Source organism: Patiria miniata, unplaced genomic scaffold (assembly GCF_015706575.1).
Source record: "Patiria miniata isolate m_02_andy unplaced genomic scaffold, ASM1570657v1 HiC_scaffold_24, whole genome shotgun sequence".
Taxonomy (NCBI): Eukaryota; Metazoa; Echinodermata; class Asteroidea; order Valvatida; family Asterinidae; genus Patiria; species Patiria miniata.
The window spans coordinates 22184118-22206024 of NW_024037063.1; the positions used below are offsets into that span (position 1 = coordinate 22184118).

At 38.0% G+C, this 21907-nt stretch overlaps 1 protein-coding gene across 1 annotated transcript in view; it reads right to left on the reverse strand.

The window, feature by feature from the left end:
* The window catches only part of LOC119732403 (N-alpha-acetyltransferase 25, NatB auxiliary subunit-like), a 24270-nt gene extending 2393 nt beyond the window's left edge, over positions 1–21877 (reverse strand). Inside the window, exons 1-22 of the mRNA XM_038205892.1 lie at positions 21775–21877; positions 19687–19772; positions 19043–19181; positions 18017–18135; positions 13463–13537; positions 12706–12892; positions 9353–9464; positions 8897–8992; positions 8180–8370; positions 7614–7795; positions 7147–7372; positions 5374–5484; positions 4805–4874; positions 4345–4444; positions 3562–3713; positions 3164–3219; positions 2784–2856; positions 2014–2260; positions 1780–1903; positions 1461–1621; positions 832–942; positions 439–588 (exon numbers count right to left, since the gene is read on the reverse strand). Coding sequence (XP_038061820.1) covers positions 439–588; positions 832–942; positions 1461–1621; positions 1780–1903; positions 2014–2260; positions 2784–2856; positions 3164–3219; positions 3562–3713; positions 4345–4444; positions 4805–4874; positions 5374–5484; positions 7147–7372; positions 7614–7795; positions 8180–8370; positions 8897–8992; positions 9353–9464; positions 12706–12892; positions 13463–13537; positions 18017–18135; positions 19043–19181; positions 19687–19772; positions 21775–21838 — 2832 coding nt within the window. The 5' untranslated portion in view covers positions 21839–21877. The remainder of the gene's footprint in view (positions 1–438; positions 589–831; positions 943–1460; positions 1622–1779; positions 1904–2013; positions 2261–2783; positions 2857–3163; positions 3220–3561; positions 3714–4344; positions 4445–4804; positions 4875–5373; positions 5485–7146; positions 7373–7613; positions 7796–8179; positions 8371–8896; positions 8993–9352; positions 9465–12705; positions 12893–13462; positions 13538–18016; positions 18136–19042; positions 19182–19686; positions 19773–21774) is intronic.
* Positions 21878–21907: the final 30 nt, after the last annotated feature.

A 21907-nucleotide genomic window follows, 5' to 3' on the forward strand; every position in this document is an offset into this window, starting at 1 on the left:
GAACATGTGAAGGACATGTGCTGAACATGTGATGGACATGTGCTGAACATGTGATGGACATGTGATGGACTTGTGATGGACATGTAATGGACATGTGATGGACATGTGATGGACTTGTGATGGACATGTGCTGAACATGTGATGGACATGTGATGGACATGTGGTGGACTTGTGATGGACTTGTGATGGACATGTGATGACATGTGATGGACATGTGATGGACATGGGATGGACATGTGATGACATGTGATGGACATGTGATGGACATGTGGTTGACATGTGATGGACATGTGATGGACATGTGATGGACTTGTGATGGACTTGTGATGGACATGTGATGACATGTGATGGACATGTGGTGGACATGTGATGGACATGTGATGGACTTGTGATGGACATGTGATGGACATGTGATGGACTTGTGGATATCATTCTTACATTGGCTTCTACACTGTTTTCTGACAGGTTGAGTTTGCCGAGGTCCAGTGACAGCATGGTTGGGTCTATGTCCTGCACTGCCATACTCAGTCCATCAGAGAGTTGTTGCACATTGTCGATATAATCCTTGAAGTGCTGGAAAATCGGCAGCTAAAATTTAAAAAAAAAAACCAGAAGCAATTGACTGTTTAGAATACTGTTTTCTTATTGGTTGAATGTATTCTTTACCTTGGGTGTAGCCCCACCCTTCTTTTTTTCTGCTCTTCCTAATGGCTGCAATCTTCATGGATTAAGTTTGAAATCATTTCATTGGCTGAAAGTTTGCTCATTACTATTCATTGCTGGTTGTGTAATTAGGATACTGTTCTCTAAATGGTTGAAAGTGTTCTTTACCTTTGGAGTGGCCCCTCCCTTCTTTTTCCTGCTCTTCCTAATGGCTGCTAGCTTCATGGGCTTGAGGAGACGGTGCTTGACTCCAGCCAGTAAGATGATGAAACCGAGTGTCTTCAAGAAAGCAAAATAAGATGCAAGGACACAAAACATATATGAGACCTGCGCCCACAAAAACAGGACAAAGTTGCAGAAGGTTTTTTGCTCAAAGGGCATGTGGAGTTATTTTGGGGTGGAACTAATCATTTTGAGGTTTTAAGATTGTCGGAATCATCAGTAACTATAACTCTACAACCTCCCAAAACATGAATATAATCCATCAAGCTGAAGTGTGATTTTTGGTCAATTAATAGTGATTTTTTTTAATGTAGATATTTAAACAAAGAGCATTTTAATAAGCATGTTTATCTCATAATTGGGTTGTCAGGATTTTGTCACGGTTTGCGGGTATTAGGAAAGAGAATAAAATTTTCCTTTCAATACTAATTGTTGCAATTAAATCAGACATTCCGTTGACAAGTTATTGCTGTTTAAAGTTCGCATTTATTGACATGTCAAAAAGGTAAAATACTATGGAGGCCTTTAAAGTTTTCAGATTTGTAGTCGTGAAAATGAAAGAGATTAACTGATACCTCTACAAGTAAGACCAGCTCTGGAAGGGTGTGTCTATCAAAGAGCCTTGCCCCACCCTCTTCTTTGATTAGGCACCGCCTACTCCTCCTGATTGATTCAGTACATTTGTCTGTGATGTTGGTGAAGGTTTGCTCTATTGTACTCTGCAGATCGGCACTCTCTGAGGACATATGAATAATTCATAAGGGGAGGGAATAAAAATATGAATTCTGACTTGAAAAAAATGCCAAATTTATTTTAAAAAGTGGATAACATTTTACTTGGGCAATTCAGATATAAACAATGTACGGCAAATTTTTGAGCTGTTTCTGTACTTACGATCCTGCTGCGTTGAGAGTTCATGTACACTAAGCATTGCCTTCAACGCAAGCAGAAACACCTTCCCACAATTCCCCTTGAGGTAGTTGACCAATCGTGTGCAGGGCGGCCCTTGTAGTGGCAACTTGACATTAAGAAAAAAAATTTCAGTTAATCAGTTGTTTTGGATCACACTATACACCTACCAAGTTTCACATTACTCAAAATTGTGCCCCTACCCTTTGTGATTCTCACCTTTTTATGCAAAGTGGGATCTTCCGCCACCTCAGTCAGGTGCCTGTCCAACTGCTCTGTTAACATTGCCAGCACCTTCTCATGGGATGGGCCGTCACCATTATTGGTAGGGGTGTTGGTGGTGGTTGAGGGGGAGTTTTGGGTGAGGTAGGTCGCCGCTGCCAGGGATCGCAACATGAGCTGTCTCACTTTCAGCCACGATTTCTCCAGTTGTAGGGAAACCTTTCGATCCTCCGCAGAAAATAGTCTTCCAAAAAAACCAAAACAAAAGGCAAACCAGTAAAGCTGGTCACAGAGAGCACACAAAATTCTATTCAATTGATTCAGAATGGCTATTCACTGGAAGTCTTGTCATGTCTCTGGTCTACTCAATTGGCCGAATTTAGCCCATTCACTGGCTTTACAGGGTAATCCTATACAATAGCACTGCCCGGCTCTCTTCACCAGTATACAACCAGTCCAAGTCACAAGTAACAGTCATATCAGTCAGTCAGATACATGTAGGTATGAATAGGACTTGAAAGGGGGTTTGAACCTATTCCCTCTGAACTGCCGTTCCGGTGCTCTACCAACTGAGCTATCCAACCTGTGATGAAAGTGTCTTAATCTTACCAATGTCTTTTGTCAATTTTTAATCTGTAAATGTCAATGTTTGTGGAGCTAGTTAGAGCAAAAGTAGGCGGTTCCGGACAGGTGGCAGGTTCGAATCCAACTCCAGTCTACTTTATTTGGCTCATTTAGGGACATACAAGTTATACTTGAAGATTTACCTGTGTTCCGGCGCCCATGATACCATGACATCAAGGTCCCTATTGTCGCAAATTTCATCCCATTTTGTGTTATCTGTAACAAACACAAAGGAAAAATCCCTCGAAATATGGCACAAAGCAACAACTGAAATATCATCCAATAAAACACAAGGGAAACCCTATGAATTAAACAAGTTTACAATTGAACAAAGACAAGTGAAAATTGCAGGATTCTAACCTGAGACCTCCGGATTACAATACCAGTGTTGTACCAACTCATATGAAGGATCAAGAACCATTTGATCCATGTGTGATATTTGATGCACCCTGATCTGCATATTTTATTATTCATTTAATCCTCATGAATATGGAGTAACTCAGTTGTTTTTTATTCAGCTCACCTTTCTCTGGATGGATATCCATATCCAGAATGAAATCTTGCAGAGTGTTACCCGCTCTAAATAAAATCACAAAAGCACGTCATTAAAATTATCAAAATAGCACTGAACAAAAACATGGAAAAGACCTTCGCTCGTTTGGTTTCAGCAATCTTGGGTGCCTTTTTTTTTTTATAAAGATTGTATTTAAGTGTCAGTTTCTGTAACTTCAACCAAGTTAAGTTTCAAGGTTTGTACTATTAGACAAAGACAAAACCATGTACCGTAGTTTTTGTTTTTCTTACAGTATTTTGGGCAAATTAAAGATTAGTTCTTATAACTGTACAGTTTTTTATTCAGCTGAATTGATTTTACACATAGTTAATAAACTTATAAATGCCTATTAAGAATTATCCACTTACATTTCTGCTTCCGTGAGTAGTTCTAAGAGAAGTTTCTCCACGGTAACCTGTATGCAATGGATGGAGTTTCGGATTCGGCGCTGGAACGTCAAGAATTCAGGAATCTTGTGGAACGTCCCAAACTTGTACGCTGTGATCATATACTCCGTGGTCTACAAAATATTGAGTACGTGACAAAAAATCCTGTGAATTTCAGTATTATAGTCAATCACAAGTCAGTCACAAATCAGTCACAAGTCAGTCATTGATTGCCTTGTGATTGCCTTGTGATTGCCTTGTGACTGACTTGTGATTGACTTGTGATTGACTTGTGATTGCCTTGTGATTGCCTTGTGATTGACTTGTGATTGACTTGTGACTGACTTGTGATTGACTAATGATTGACTAATGATTGACTTGTGACTGACTTGTGACTGACTTGTGATTGCCTGTGATTGCCTGTAATTGACTTGTGATTGACTTGTGGCTGACTTGTGATTGACTTGTGACTGACTTGTGATTGACTAATGATTGACTAATGATTGACTTGTGACTGACTTGTGACTGACTAGTGATTGACTTGTGATTGCCTGTAATTGACTTGTGATTGACTTGTGATTGACTTGTGATTGACTTGTGATTGACTTGTGATTGACTAATGATTGACTAATGATTGACTTGTGTCTGACTCGACTCGTGCTCCATCACAAGCACCTTGATTACACTACGGGTTATTTCTGTAATAAAATATCAAATGAAAACCCAAGGGTAAATTTCTTGGACTGACTACACACTGATACTTACATCTTTGTTGTTTGAAGTGAAGAACTTGAGAGTTGTGTTGAACAAGGCATTCGCTGAGGTAAAATGACCCAAACTCGTCACATAACCTGAGACCGTGTACCTATAGAAAATAAGAAAGATAAAAAAAAAAGTTAACAAAAATGTCATCAAGTTGCAATTAATGAAGTCTGAGGGGTTATATTTTGAAAGTGACAATTTCAACTACAGCACAGCGTTTCATATTTATCACGATTTTTAAACCATAAAGATCCTTACTATAATTATCATGCTTCCAATGTCCCTAAGCAAGGCAGTTTATCACGATCATTTGTCAAAAACTTGATCAATGTGTGTTCGCAAACTTTATATGACATAGTAGTTTTCTGTCTTTCCATGATCATGTTTCACAGAAAACGGATGGTCACTTTAGGCTTCCGTAGATAAAACTGAATGAAATTTCTACAAATAATTTTCAACTTACCCTAATGTGTCTTGTTGAACGTGTTTGATGTCCAGTCCGTCATAAAGGTCTGGTATCGGACCAAAGGCACCTAAAGGAAACAGTAAATCACATCCATCAGCAGGAGCTCTAGAATCCATCTGTTAGCAGTATGTATCAGTGATCAAACAATTTTCAGGTTGCCAAACTTTGTACTTAAAAGTTAATATTTCAGTTAAAGAGAGGCAAGTGAGGGTAAAGTGGCTTGCCCAAGGACACAACATTTGGCAAGCAGCTGGATTTGAACCCCTGATCCTCCGATTATGAGTCATGAAACCTAACCATGGGCCACATTCTCCCTCAACGAAATATTGTGCTTACCCCTTTGAGCACAGAATCCTTAAACAGGGACAGATCCACTTTGGCTTGGGGGGGGGGGGGTAAATTATTAGTTTTTGTTGATTATTTTGCTGTTTTGGTGGCTTAAACCTTCCCTTATAGATCCATTACTATTAGTTACTGATTATGAAACATGCTAACTATTTCTACTACACTTGGTGTGAATTTGTCACTTGTCATGAAACTGAGCCTGGTGCTCTACACAACCTTACCAGCAAGACAGTAGAGTCTTATAAGCAGCAGTTTCATGTGATGACACGAGGCACTAGACGTTAGTCCGTTCTCTAAAAGCCCAAGCATTCTCCACAGATACTTGTCTTCCCCTAGAAAAATAGACAAACCGAAATTCCTCTCAATTAAATAATTATTCCTGTCAACAAATTCACACTGGATTACATCCAGATTTTATATTATATCAGTCGTACAAGTTTTGGGCCATTTGCGAAATTTTGATTTCAGTTTTAAGGTCTGCCTTCATGACCTGAAGCCACAGAAGCCACAGACAATAGAAAAGCAAAGAAAGAAAGAAACACAACAGAAAACAAAAATTTTCCTCAACTAAGTAATCTGCCAAGAAATGAAACTTGAATTACATAGAAATTCTACATGAAAGTCAAATAAGTCTTGAGCCATTTGCGAAACCTCGGCTTCAGTTTCTGAATCTGCCTTCATGATTTACAGCCACAGATGCTAAGAAGTTCTGGCTTAATTCAGTTCCTGCCATCGACTTACAAGTCTAACCTATGATATAATAGCCTTAGCCACTGTTCAAATGTTGTTCAGCCACAGCTGTTCAAGTTTTGACTAACTTTTTTTGCTTCTTTGAGAGCATGGAGTGAACACTATAACCACCTTTCAAAAAAAAATTAACACACACACAAAAACTGTAACAAGTTGAAACATTATATTACCAAATTACCACATGAAACGTGACACAAATGAACTGTTGACACTTCCACGATTGATAACCCTGCCAACTCCGGGTGGAAAACTGACAAGCGTTGCGACAGAATATCTGTTTTCATGGAAGCAACCGCTCGGAACCCACTAATGATGAACATTTTGCATCCGAAGTATCAGTTACTTGAGCTGCTGTAATCGATTCACGGTAACAAAAAACCGATATAAATTTTGCCAGTTTACTCCAAATTGTCAACGAGCAAAAAAACAAACATAAATATTATGATATGGGACCAAATAGAATATCCCCATAAATTTTTCTCGAGTGGTTTTAACAGGATTTTCGCCCATCCGGTTATCAGCAATTCATGGCTAAAAGTATGTTTCAAACGCACTAGTGCTAGCTTTATTTTATGTAAATATTTTCTAAGTATTAATGTTCCTAGTTTGTTTCACCAATGAAATTTTTCCTCATGAAGTTTACTAGATTTAGTTTTATTAATAATTTGTAATGAATGCAGGCCTAAAAAACAAGTTGTTGACCCTGGGCAAAGAAATGTAAAGCATTACTAAACTAGAAAGCACTCAGAGAGCGCAAACCTCTGCCAAGGCTGAACAATTCCCCGCCATATTGTCAGTACACCCAAAAGAAATACTCGCATAAATGGTGAAGAATCCTTAAAAAAAAATCCTGGATCAAATCTGGATCACTTCCAAAATCTAATCGATTTGTACTTGTACCAAGGACCATCCCTACAAAACATTTCATGAAAATCTGTCCATATTAACTTTTTGAGTTATCGTGTTAACAGACAAACCAATCAACCAACAAACTAACCAAATCCGATGATATCAGATTTTATAAATTCAGGACACATTCTTCTATTGCCTTCTATATCCAAGAGTGATTATGTAAAGCAAAGTACCAGTCAAACAAAGAAGAACTTTCAAGTCAGTTGTAATGATACTGGCATGGTAAATTACACAGGTCGGGTATAACAGGCACATAAGAGATGTCGCACTTTTGGACCTAAATTTATGAAATTACCAAAAATTAAATAAGTAAATAAATACACAAATTGTACCTGTTGCTTCCCAAACGTCGGTCAGTAAATGCACTGCCATCAGTAGGTACTCATCACCATACTGCAAATCAGTGAAGAGTAACTCTTTGCCGTAACTCAGTGCCGCTTCGCTGTGCTTGATGAGTTCGTCGGCTAGAGCTAGTTTCTCGTCTTGAGAGAGTTTGTCCTGAAGACCAAACCGCCGACTGATCTTTAGGATGCATAGATGCCTGTAGATTTGCTTTATCTGTGACCGAAAAATAAAACCAAGACGCTCAAGAATTGTTCCGGATAACTTCACTCTATGATTTTCAAAGGAATAAGTTTTGCTGGAAAAATTCTTTAACTAAAGATAATACTTTATAATCACAACACAGCACGGATTTGAATTTTGAATATGACAGAATATTTCTTTCAAAAAAATGCTTGAGAGATGCTTTACAAACATATTATTTTGTCGGACCTGCTTGGTATAAAACCATACTTACTGATTTTGCATATTTAATCCCGTCTTCTCCTAACTCCATGTCCAAGCCGTCCAGGAGACTTTGTACAAAACACTGGTGGTCCTCTGGCGCGATAAGCGGCAAGAACTGACACAGATCGTCATAGCAACACGGCCGGTCGCCAAACAACTCAAAATAGCTTCGAAACAGTTCTAGCACCGGTCCTAGCAGAACATTATTTTGACAGGAAAAAAAAGAAAATATAACAGATAAAGAAAAACAAAATCAGTTCCAAGCAAAGTCCTGTTTGGCTCAACTTTCCCAAATGTGTGAAGGTACAACTTCATACGTGATCCTAATGAGCATGTTTGCGATTATTCTACATCAATGTCTATGAGATGCCGCTTGTTCAATGGTAATCACACAAATTTTCAGCTTTGTGACCAGAGCATGAATTTTCGACTTGATGCCTACGGTTTTGTCGCAGCGCAACCACATCTTCGCAAGCTAAATCACAAGTCGACCTTGGGCCGTCTTAACAGCAACGCAAAGAATAACAATTGCTGTGTAGTTGTACAAGAAGACGTTGACATATTTCCAATCCTCACCGATCTTGCCGATATCTGGGGACTCTTTCTCCTTCAGGATCCTGAGCAATTCAAACCGAGACAGCAGGATCCCTCTTGGGTGGGCGTGGCTTGCTGCTGCCGCCTTCTTTTCCTCCACCTCGGCCGTTTCTTGGATGAAATCCAAGACCATGTCCATGGTGTAATCTGGTTGACACGTCTTCTCATTCTCGCTAAGAACAGACGTAAATTTAGAGAATTGGAAATTTGTTAACGGTTGAAAGTTTATGTCAAAACTTCCGTCATTCCATAAATTTAGGGTCCAAAGTGTGATATTCTTCCTGTCCCTGTTACCTTGGTCCTTTGTGATTCCCCATACAAGTTTCATTAAAAATGACTTCAAATTATTATATATTTGTTCGACTGCATTAAGGAGTGCATCAAAATTATAATATAATAGATGTCAGATGTAACAGGGACAGGAAAAAAAACGGACCCAACATTTACAGAATGACCCATATAACACAAGAGGTCCTAAGTTTTCAGCTAGCTTGGCATGATTCTCCCAACGGAGGGCGCTGTGCATTTCCACCACTAGGAAATCGTGCCACATCCTAATTATTTTGCTACGGCTAATGGCTACGGCTAGCAATAATGCATACTCCTATGAAAGCTTCTGAAGCCACTTCCCCATTGACAAGTGTGTTACTGCCATAGCCATAGCCATACCCTTGTCATTTGGACACAGCCACGGCTTACCCATCATTCTCATCTGCAGCTGGAGGGGACCAGTTATTTTCAATGAGCCCCAGCGCTGATTTCAGGTATTGCTGACAGTACAACCAGTTGTCTGGCCTAAACAAAAAAGAAAGAAAAAAATGGGGGAAAAATAATTTAATTTGGGTATTTTAATAACAGGTATTTAGATACCAGATTAGATGAAATATTGAAAGCTTTAAACATTGGCTTCAAAGTTTTATCAATGTCAACTGAGCTATTTTCTTAAAGTTATGTATAAACTTAAATCAATAATATAAGCAAAAGCCATGATGTTATCTTTAATTAAAGCAAAAGAATTCTATAGAGAAAAACAAAACAAGGTTTTAATAAAATAATAACAGTAGTGCATGTAGCATGTACAGAACAGAAACAATTTATACTTCTCCAAAAAAATTGAAATAGCTTTTTAAAAATTCGTGCAATCAAGCTTATGACCTCTTTGTGAGTAGTGCCTTGTATGCACTGTTTGCCTCGGCCCACCGCCCCATTTTACACAGAAGCTCCGCCTTCCGGATGGGACAGGCATCCACCTCCACCTTCAAAAATTCTGATGGGGGAAAAAAAAGAGAAAAATCAAAAATAACACCAACAAAAAATTTACTGTCTTCATCCTCACACAAAATTTCTCAAGAGAGGTCAAGGCAAATGTTCTATTTTGCAAAATCACAATTGGAAGGTCAGCATCTACATTACAATTTCGACCATCAAAGGATTTTTTTTTTATTTTCTTGACTGCAAAATCTAAAGAACCTTTATTCCTGATTACAAACTAGAGATCTTTATTAAAAAAAACCTTGCTTTCTTAAACAGATAAACTTAAAAGGCCATTTCTTAAAAGAAATATTTTCCAAAGTACGTGCAGTTCCTATAAATTGTGTAGTGTGAAAATGTAATAAAATCGTCAAAAGTTATGCTCCAAAACACATGTAATGTCTATTGAACAAAATATTCCTCGACTGAATATTTCCAACTGAATCAAGCACTAGATTTTTTTAAATTTATGTCTGAAGTATTAAATCAGTTAAAATAAAAGAGACATGATATTGTAAAAAAATTCTACTAAAAACATAAAAACAAAACCACAAAACCAAGTCGCCAAACTGCAAATTTCTCTTGAATACAAATCTGAATAATTGACAGAAAACCATGATTAAGATAAAACAATTTTTTTTACCAATTCTCATTAGAACAGGTTCCCTTCCTACTGAATCAATTACTCGACATAAAAAAATGAATTTGATGAGTCAGATATTCAATTAGAATATTAACAAGGTGCTTGAGAATTTTTTTCATGGTCGTTATTTAATTAAGTGGTGTATGGTCATTAGCGCTCAAGGTAAAATTTGAGTGGTCGTTTGTTACAATTAACAATTTATAAAGAACACAATGTAGTGGGGACATTTTTGTTGCATACGATGAAATAATTATCTCACACAGAAATAGAATACATGTATTCAGTTGAATTTGTGATGTTTCAATGTTACAACATGGACATGTTCATCCCTTGGCACTGAAATTTCACCTTCAGATTAAAATTTTGGCAATTTACAAAGATTTAACAATGCATTCCCTATTATTTTGAGTTTCACGCCAAAAAATAGATAGTTTTTTCTTTCAATAGTTTCCGGTATTTTAAAAGCAATATATAAGTTACTCACGCACGAACCAAACTCACCAATATTTTGTTACTTAACTATTTCTGCACAAAATTTGAATTTTTGCGGCCGGACAATAAATTGGTTCTCGCAGGACAGGTTCATTTGTGCGCAAAATGAACTCATTTTCAGAAAAGTGCAGGCGCCCAAAATTTGGGGGGAACAAGTTATATCAATAGAACAAAAATCTACAAATTATTTTCAGCATAATGTTCAATGACAGATTTTATGACGACATTTGTGTTTTTACGAAACCCACACTGAGAATGTTTTCTGAACATTTTTCAAACAGCACACCCACAGGGAATCGTACTTAAATTGCATGACATAATGCTGCACAAAACTTAAGGCAAAAATTTGGAAAAATATGCTGTGTCGGTATTTTAACAAAACAGATTTCACCCAATTTCATCAAGCAAAAAAAGGCCATATTAGGGTAAAGATGCTTTTATGTCATTGACCCCAATTAACCTTCTGGCGCTACTTGGATGGCATTTGATTGAGCCGTTCTGGTAACGAGTTTGGCCTTAATTTATATCACTTAGGTTCAAGTCACTAATGAAGGTAACGTACTGTGAGTCATCGACGACTTGTGACAAACAACGAAAACACTGTGATTTAGTCATTCGCGGGCCAGACAAATGCTAAAAGCATAAAAAAATTGTTGAAAGGAATGTGATAGAGTGTGCATAAAATGTCAAATGTGCCATGCAAACACTTATATTTGAAATGTAACCTTTTGCTGTTTTAAAAGCAACAGTGTACATTTCAACAAACATGATTCACTGCACAAAAAAAGACTAGGCAAAATAATTCATTTGATTCAGAATGACTTTTCACTGGAAGTCTTTTCATGCATCTGGTCTGCACAATGGGCCAATTTTTGCCCATTCATTGGCATTACTGGGTAATCCTATACAATAGCACTGCCCGGACCACAAGTCAGTCCAGCACTGATTCCAAAATGAAGAAAAAGACGCATAATCATAAAACTGTCATGGAAACCTAAGGAATTCCTTGATTATTTATTACCAAGAAATGCCTTTTTTTTTTACACAAATGAAAAATTGAATTTACTGAAGATTATAGATAACAAGCATTCTTTCACCACTTCACAGCAATCTCCAGCCAAAAGGTCCCTGCACCTTAAAGATAAATTGCAATTTTGCACTCTTGACTGTCAAAATTTACGAGTGGGCTGCAAGTGATGACTTTTTCACACCACTTCATAACGCGCACACAACCAAGTGATTGCTTATACCGTACTCTTCCCCCCAAAAAATAAAAAATCCCTGACGAAGATGAGAAAAAAAAAGAAAAAAAACACAGACTCAGAAATAAAAATGTCAACTGGCGAGCTTGGACATCATCTTTTCTAATTTGCAAGTCATTAAATGTGACTAACAGCAGACAACTACGTGTGGCATTTAATCCATGCTGGGTGACTTTAGACCTCGCGATGGTAGCGTGACTTTAGACTCTGCGATGACTCACAACAAGACAAACGTAATCTCATCAAATAATAACTAATAATTTGCAGAACGGTGAAAAACAAAACACAGACAGAATTAAATTTCATCTGCATGCTGGGTACTGGTAGACAAGACTGTACAGATGACTAATTATCTGTACGTGTTGTTGTTGTTGATGTGATTCTAATGGCACATTCGGCAACCTAGTGCCCTTTGTGCCATAAGCAATACTGCTGCGTTACAGATCAGAAGGTTATTCTATGTCGGGTAAAAGTTCAGCAAACATATGGCAGAACGTAACGTATGAAAGGATAATCATAGACAATTTTTATGTGTGAGATATGACTACGATAAGTGTACCTTGTTATGCTGATATGCTTGATTTTTTGCTCCCAAAAATTGCAAATTAAGTTGCAAAATCAATTTCTGCCATTTATGTTTCATTTTGATTGAGAAACCAGGAAAGCACATTTTGAAAGTAATCTCTCACTTTCTAGCTGGCCAGATATCATAAATAACCTTTCAAAACGTACAAGTAGAAGGAGTTAGGGAAGATCAACAAAGATTTTGCAATAAGGGTCTGGCCTTTAACAATGTAGCAAAACTTCGTTACTTCATTACTTCGTTACTTCAACGAACAGATTTGAATTTTGTGACTTACTTCCCAACTCTCCATCTAAGACTTCAATTGCCTTCTCGTGTTTGTTGAGATACCCGAGGATCATGAGGTAGATGTTGACCTCTGCTTCTGCTTCGATTCTTTTCTCTTTGACCATTCTTTCCACCATCTTCTCAGCGAGAGGCAGGTACATCATCTGCGCTAACTTCTCATCGGTGGACGTGAGTGCCTACAGTTGGTTTGTCAGACATAGGCCTTATTCATGAGCTAAAATTTTGGGCATTCAACAACTCTATTTGAGGGGTACAAAACAGGGATGTATATGTAGTCCAGTCCATCATAAGTTCATCACAAGTTCATCCCAAGTCCAGTCACAATTCTGGTCACAAGTCTAGTCACAAGTCCAGTCACAAGTAAATTGAAAATCCAATCACAAGTAACAGTGGATGAACAATAACAAAGGAATGCCTTTGTCAAATGCCTTTGCTCATTTGAATAGCTTGTGAGTTGAATTGGGACTGGAGGACTTGTGATGGACTTGTGATGGACTTGTGATGGATTAGTGATGGACTCGACTACATCCATGGTTCAAATCAGACATGAACTCAAGGTTAGCATACATGTAAGTAACTTTACACATTACGACAGCTCAAAATTTGCAATATTCTTAAACTTCTAGAAATAAGTAAAGTTACTACCTAAACTTTACAAGGTTGTTTTTGATGTAAAATCAATGCACGAATTCAAACAAAAGATAAAGGACAATTATTTGAAGATATTTTGGGTGATCTGGGCTTACTTGTAGGATGGTGCTCATGACTCCCCAAAAGTAGTACGGATTCTTGGGGAAAACTTTGTACATCTCCTTGGCAACCTGTGACAAAGAGGTAAAGATGATGTCATCGATGATGTCATAGGTTTGCAATGAGGCAATTGGTAGAAAGATATTTTTTCGAATGCTGTTATTCGAGTATGAGTACTTTGATGATCAAATACAATTCGACATGTCGAGTACGAGTACTTTGCTGCCCAAGTACGAGTACCATCATTTCGAGTACGAGTACTTTAACATTTGAGTATGATTACGAGTACTGCAACACTGCCCAGTGGTCATTGAATCCTGCAAACTATACCCAGTCATTGGGCGGGTGTTTCATGCGACACCTCACTCCTCACTGCTTGTTGGCATGATAGTGAGCTGTAAAGGAACTTCCGGTGAATCGGATAACCATTAATTGGTTTGAAAAAGGCTAAGATAACCGGATTTTGAAATCTCTGATTTCTCCCACCACTTCAGATGCTAGATACACACAGCATTTTACACTGAGAAAAATGCGGTTACTTGAAGGTTAACTTTATCTTTCAAAAGACATTAATGTTATTGCTCCAACATTTTCCCCCTAGTTTGATTAATTTATGGGTCTGGCAGCAATTCAGAAAGTGAGCCAGTCCTGTGCTACACTTTCCCCAAGCCGCTAAATAATTCACACATGACGGTTGATCTGAAAAACAATATCAAGCTTTTAAGCCTTTCATGCAAACCAACGTTGAAACACTAATGGTCTTTAGTGTTTTAAAATGATAAGCAACTGACAGGGCGCAACAAATGACTTAATTATGTGTTTTTATGGAAGTTGTCTTTCGCACAATGCTTTTTAACCGCGACAGTTCATATTTTATTAATGCCATGCTATTATGTGGGTGCCACAGAGGATTCGCTTGACTGCAAACACATCCACTCAGTCTGCAGCCCTTTGAATTACGACGATATCATTTTCATCCCTTAAACGGAACATAAGCCCCAGAAGCTGACTAGAAATGCTATCCATTCTGTTTCTGTAATAGATTTTTAATCCTGCATTTTGTGAAAGTGACTCAAGCGTGTTCGCATTAGATTATTTTGGTAAACCTAACAGGGACTGCGGTCAACTTCACCAAATCAAGTCCAGTGCGGACAGCCGGTAAACCTCCTAAATTATCAAGTGTTGACTATCGATTGTACGTTTTAGGGTCCGCAGTGGTAAGTTTTTCAGGGCCAACTGAGCTGCGGAAGAATTACATTGTTAGTTTTAATGATTGACTTTCCATGCGCCAAAACTGATCAAAGGGCTTACACAATGTAGAATAACCACAAACTGAATGTTAAAAGGGTTCCTGCACCTTTAGAACAATAAAATTCCACGACTTTTCCACGCTTTTTCCACTACTTTTTTACGACTTAATTATCAAAATCCATGACTCATTTCATCGAAATGCAGATCAATACTGTCAAACTTGTTCCGTGAAAAGTGCAAAACAGAGACAACAAAACAATGCAATAATGTCTTTCGAAATGAAAATGCTCGAATCAGCGAAACTTGTCGCATTTTTACGGGTAAAAAAAATCAGATTTATTTCTGATGCTCAATTATGAATATACAAAGGTTAAAATTTCAAATAAATTGGTCCTCACAACATGTGACTTTTCCCATGACTTGTCATTTTTCAATTGTCCATACCTTTTCCAGGCCTGGAAATTGAAAATAAAATTCCAAGACTTTTTTCAGTTTTTTTCCAGGCATCGGGAACCCTGGTTATCAATCACAGACCGTAATTTTTTACAAAATTAGGTCCAGTGCGAATGCGGCTTTAGTGTTTTGAAGGGAACAAAAAGTCTTCAGTCTACTGTTCACCGCAAAACCGCAAGTCATTTGGCCTGGAAAATAATTCAATTCAAGAGGATGAGTCTCCTCGCCCAAAAGGACAAGTCAATGACATAAATGCCTATCAGGTTTAAGATACTTGCACTATACTACGTAATGGCTGGTCAAATCTGACAGAAATATGATTGAAAAGCAATCTTAATGCATGATATATCAATTACAGTGAGAAATATATGGGTCACTCTATAAATTTAGGACTCGAAATGCGACATTTTTTCTGTCCCTGTTACCTTGGTACTTTGTAATTTTCAATTCAAGTATCATTAAGAATGACTTCAAATGATTTTGTATTTGTTGGGTAGATAGTTTGCTCTTCGTCATAACTCTTGGAGGACGACTGCATTAAGGAGTGCATCAGAATAATAAAATCACAGATGTCAGATGTAACAGGGACAGGAAAAAAAGCGGACCCCAAATTTATAGAATGACCCATATACTCATACAAAGAGAATAAATTCATAAGCCTAATTGAGATATGGCGGACACAATACGAGAGCGCTATTTGGTTTGGGTAAATACAAAAGACTCTCCCAAAAATCAAACAGCGCCCTCCTATTGTGTCGACCATACCTCAAATAGGTTAATGAATTTAATTCAATTTCAAGGATGCTAATCTTATAGCAAAGTATTTTTGACTCAAAAATCTCTAAAATTATGATTAATCCCATCTTTCATTAATCCTCAACAGCCTTATTTTATTTTTCAGATACAAAACTCACATGTTTTTGGTTGAAGAGTCAAATTATGATTTCCATGGATAATCTACAAAATGTAACAGGTATATTGTTTCTAAACTGTTATCCTTCAAATACGTTAGAATTGAACAGTTTTAAACGGAAAATGTTTAGTAATCTTTTATGATCAGAAGGAAGTCGATAACATACTGTAAAACTGTCAAAGCAATTTAGTGTTTGAACAAAAATTTGATTTATCATTTTGTTTAGGTAATATAAAAGTTTGCATTTAAAATCACCACTTTTCTTTATGCAAACTGAATTTAATTTTTACAGACAAGTTGTGAGAATAATTTTTTTCCGACATAGTAGGATGTGTGTGGGCTTTGAACAAACATTGTGCTCACACCCTGTGGCTGCACGGATGTTTACACTTCATCATTAGCGAAACAAAGAAGACTTTTATTTGCCGGAAAGACAAACATAGACATTGTTTATGGAGTGTCTAAAATCATATTTCACATGATCACGAACCGGCACACTTTAGCAAGGAAAACATCACAGGCAATCAACCACAAATTAGCATGATTGGTGAAACCAAAAAAGCATGTATGATTAATTGCCAGAGTGTGTGCTGGGGGCATTTGGTCCAGCTTAGCTTCTCTGAAATTTGTGCCACAATGAACAGGTGGACACAATGAACAGGTGGATACAATTAACAGTTTGCAGTTTTGCAATAACAGGTTGCAGTTTTGCAATAAACTGGCTAATACAATAAACAGACGGATGCAATGAACAGGTGGATACAATGAACAGGTGGATACAATGAACAGGTGGATACAATAAACAGGTGGATACAATGAACAGGTGGACACAATGAACAGGTGGACACAATGAACAGGTGGACACAATGAACAGGTGGACACAATGAACAGGTGGACACAATGAACAGGTGGACACAATGAACAGGTGGACACAATGAACAGGTGGACACAATGAACAGGAGGACACAATGAACAGGTGGATACAATGAACAGGTGGACACAATGAACAGGTGGACACAATGAACAGGTGAACACAATGAACAGGTGGATACAATGAACAGGTGGACACAATGAACAGGTGGACACAATGAACAGGTGGACACAATGAACAGGTGGACACAATGAACAGGTGGACACAATGAACAGGTGGACACAATGAACAGGTGGACACAATGAACAGGTGGACACAATGAACAGGTGGACACAATGAACAGGAGGACACAATGAACAGGTGGATACAATGAACAGGTGGACACAATGAACAGGTGAACACAATGAACAGGTGGACACAATGAACAGGTGGACACAATGAACAGGTGGACACAATGAACAGGTGGACACAATGAACAGGTGGACACAATGAACAGGTGGACACAATGAACAGGTGGACACAATGAACAGGTGGACACAATAAACAAGTGGACACAATGAACAAGTGGACATAATGAACAAGTGGACACAATGAACAGGTGGACACAATGAACAGGTGGACACAATGAACAGGTGGACACAATGAACAGGTGGACACAATGAACAGGTGGACACAATAATCAGGTGGACACACTGAACAGGTGGACACAATGAACAGGTGGACACAATGAACAGGTGGACACAATAAACAGGTGGACACAATAAACAGGTGGACACAATAAACAGGTGGACACAATAAACAGGTGCTCACAATGAACAGGTGGACACAATGAACAGGTGGACACAATGAACAGGTGGACACAATAAATAGGCAGACACAATGAACAGGTGAACACAATGAACAGGTGTCACAATGAACAAGTTTATACAATGAACTGGCGGACACACTAAACGGGTGGCCACAATAAACAGGTGGACACAATAAACAGGTGGACACAATGAACAAATGAATACAATAAACAGGTGGACGCAATACATAACAATTGAAAAAGAATGAATGCACCTGTTGTTGCCTCTTGTAGTCGCCAACTCTTACCAGAGCCATGAACAGGTGAGTGTGGAATTCCTCATTTTTAGGGTTGCTCTTCAGGGCTGTGGTGTATAACTCAATGATCTGTTCCGCTTTTAGAAATATACAAAACACAAAGTAAAAAACGTAATCAAAATTTTGTTTCATCTGCAAGATTTAAGTTTTTGAGTATACTGATGCATCACACACATTATATGGCTACTAGTTGCGCTGATTCATTTTTATAAGAATGTGATGTTTACACGTTTAAATGTTTAAGCAAAAACCCATTTAGCTTACAAAACCTTAGAAGCGCTGTAGTACTTGTTTACATTCAGTGTATAAGTAATAAAACTTTTACGTTATCAATGACTGCCCGCTATTTATCACGTCAATCATTGCTGATTTTTCACTTCAACCACGCCAATCTGCAGACATAAAGGGCTTGAAAGGCTCAGCCTTTGTGAAATGGATTTACCGTTTAAACGGTTTTCAAAATAGTTGCTAAACGTTTACAAATTTAAACGCAAAGTCACATCCTTAATTTTAAGGGCATATGTAGCTTGTGTGAATACTTTCATTTGCTGTCGGTTCAGAATGTTATTTTTGCACTTTCCCCAAATGAAACCGAAACCGGGAGATTTGATGTTTAAATAACAAACAAATGCTAAACCTGTGATTTCATTGGAATAAAGAGTACAAATCCTGTGACTTCCTTGAAATAAAAGAGCACAGTGATTGCTTCTGGGTTTTTTTTGTGTAAAATAGATATTCATTCATAAGATGAAACTACATGTAGATAAATTTCTATCAAACTATCCGAGAAGAACGTGATATTCTTTATAAAATAACATGATGAGTGACGTGGCAGCATCAAGCTGTATACTCCCCAGGGAGCTGAGATTGTCTTTGGAATGTTTCACTGGCCCAATGATCAGAGGTAATAATAATGTAAAGCCATTTGAAATTAGTTTAAAGTGCTATATAAGTATCCATTATTAGTAAAGCTTGTCAGCTCACGTTTTTGCATTTCTCGGAAGCAGATTGTCAGCGCTTGCAGCGTCGGCTCATCCACGGGTTTAGTGACCATTACATCTTGGGTTAAACTGAAACTTTCCCTTCGTTTGCCGATCCTCAGCAATGCAAGGGCTTTCAATACCTGTGGTAGAAGATGTACAAGTTTATTTTAAATTTCAATGAATTACCACAGTGTACAACTTGAATCCCACAAAAATACTGGAAATTTGTTTGAAAATATTATAGCATTGAGATAAACAAGTGAAACCGACAAGGAAATATTTTGAGCAACATGTCAAATTTGCAACATGCCAACCACTGTACTAGTGCCCTACTTTTGAGCAATCAATCCCTATCAAGCCAAAATGGGTTATATTACAATGGAACAACATGGATTGTTATACCTCTGTCTTGAATACTGTATTTTCATTGGCCTAGAACGATCACGTGTTAAAAGTCATGGCACGACCCTTGGGTGCTATGTGCCCCTTGGGTGTTCAAAACGTCATATCCCACATTACAGTGAGTCCAAATCAAAGAAGGCTTCAGTTCATTAGTGAATGGAGTGAAATTGTGACAAAAGTAGGTTTGGGAGCTGATACAGAAGTTAGTACTAGTAGTTTAATGCAAGACCTACATGTACCCACCTTGGCGCATTGCAGTTCTTTGTGCTTTTTCAAGACTTTATCGGCCATCTGTACAGCTGTCTTATAGTTGCCATTGTCCAGATTATCTGCCAAGGACAAAGTCACAAAGCGACAGATAAAGACATCAAATCTAAGGATTTTAGATAAGGCTCATTTTCCTGACTATTAAAATCTGGATTTTCTTGACAAAGACATAGTGAAGTGCATCGAAGGGACAAACAAATGAGGGCACAGTTGGGTTTTAAGAACTTACAAGTACAAAGTGGAAAGATTCCAATATCTGGCAATCACTTGTCACCCTGTGCACAAACCAGTTGTAATTGTATGATATGAGACCGGTTTGAAAATTTCTAAAAAGAATTTTCTCAGTAAATCTTTCAATATTTTTCCTGCTATTTTGTGCTAACTTTGACTTTTTAGGACACATTATCACTTTCTGATGGCTGATAGGTCACTGAAGGGAAAAAGTAATGATGGCCACAAATGGGAATCTCTCCCTTGAATAATTTTTGTTTTAATATGATTATCAAATTTACTTATCATGCTTGTAATTTATTTACAACATGTACAACAAAGAAAATAGCAATAGTCAAGTAAGGTTTTTATAAACAAAACAAGAATTAATGTAGGCATAAAAGGGAAAATAGCTCCCTCTTTTGCCCCTCCCTGACTCAATTCCATTCCGTATCCCCAGCTTTAGCCACTCTGGCTTGGGCATGTTGGGAGACCTACTTTTGGAACATTGATTTAGACTTTTTTCTTGCTCTTTCGACTGTTAAGGCTTAAGCCACTAAATTTTAGCCTTATTTAGGGAGTGATCTTCGAGTGGCGAGGTATTTTTGCAATTACTCTGTGACACACTCAACCATAACTGATCAACATGATCAATGCAATGTAAATTATGTCAACTCGTCATGTGCATTAGCTGGGATGATCCTTAGCGTTATGTTTATGCATATACACATAACACACGTGCATGTATAGTCGGACTCCCTATTATCGCGGCATCCCTATTATCGCGGCATGGGAAATTTCTCTTTTTACAGTGTCAAAACTCCTTCAAGTGGCGATTTTTATCCAGTTCACCAGTCATCAAGGATTTTCTACCGAGTTGTATAAAAAGGACGATTAAAAAATGTTGTGTCTTTCGGGACTTTTAACGATTTTAATAAATATTAACGTTTTCCAAAACTTGCAAAATTTTCCCTCACCGTGTCTGCTAAAACGTACCGTTTATATTTAACAAAAATCTTTAATTGCGCTCTGTCCATGAAAGTTCCATTGTCTGGTTCCCATTCTTCAGCTGCAAATGTAAAATGAAGTCGAACGACGATATTTGCAGCGCGAAATCGTAACAACTTTTAGTTTTACGGGATCAAAATAAGCACCGCGCGTTAGCGAAAATAAAACGGCACACCGTGTAAAGTGAATGGCGCCCTCAATCGCCGATCAGTAGACTTGCCTCAGGGATTTGTGATCTCCTTTCGGGGGAAGGGCAGGGTCTTAAGAAATCATCCTGCAGACATTTTGTCTTTAATCAACTTGAACGTTACAGGGAAAATATCAGACTCTATTCAGGGGGTGTTTTGGTCAAAGATAAACTATGAACAAAAAAGTTGGGATCATTATAAAAACCACTTCCCGCATACCGCGATAATAGGGAGTCCACCTCCGTTCGCACACGCCGCGCATGTCTATTTTCACAGGCATCGTACACGGAATAAACCACACCACCCGTCAGATTGTTTTATATTAATTTAAAAAGGAAGAGTTATACTACACATAAGACAGGACAATTCTGGAAGGTTAGTGGGCAATCTCTATTCCGAACGAGAAACGTGATAGGTACCGCGATAATACGGCGTTCCATACTACTGTCTGTAGGCTAGTTCACTTTGCGCACACTTAAGGGACGTCTGCGTGGCTGTACTGAGTGACCGAGTCTGTCAGCTCAGTTTTGTTGAGCAAATTTGCCATGATACCACATGATAAAGACAAATCGAAAAATACTACAAAGCACATGACCTCACGAATTTCCATGGAGACGTGATGGTACGGTGATAATCAACAGAAACTAATTCTACGTACCATATATTGGCTTTAATCTTCGTTCCGTTACCGCATCCACATGGTGCCCTCCGCGATTCGCCATCTTGGATTGCTAGTCTCGCCAAAACCGAACAATTCTCGCGAGAATGAGATGCTACGCATTGACTGGTAT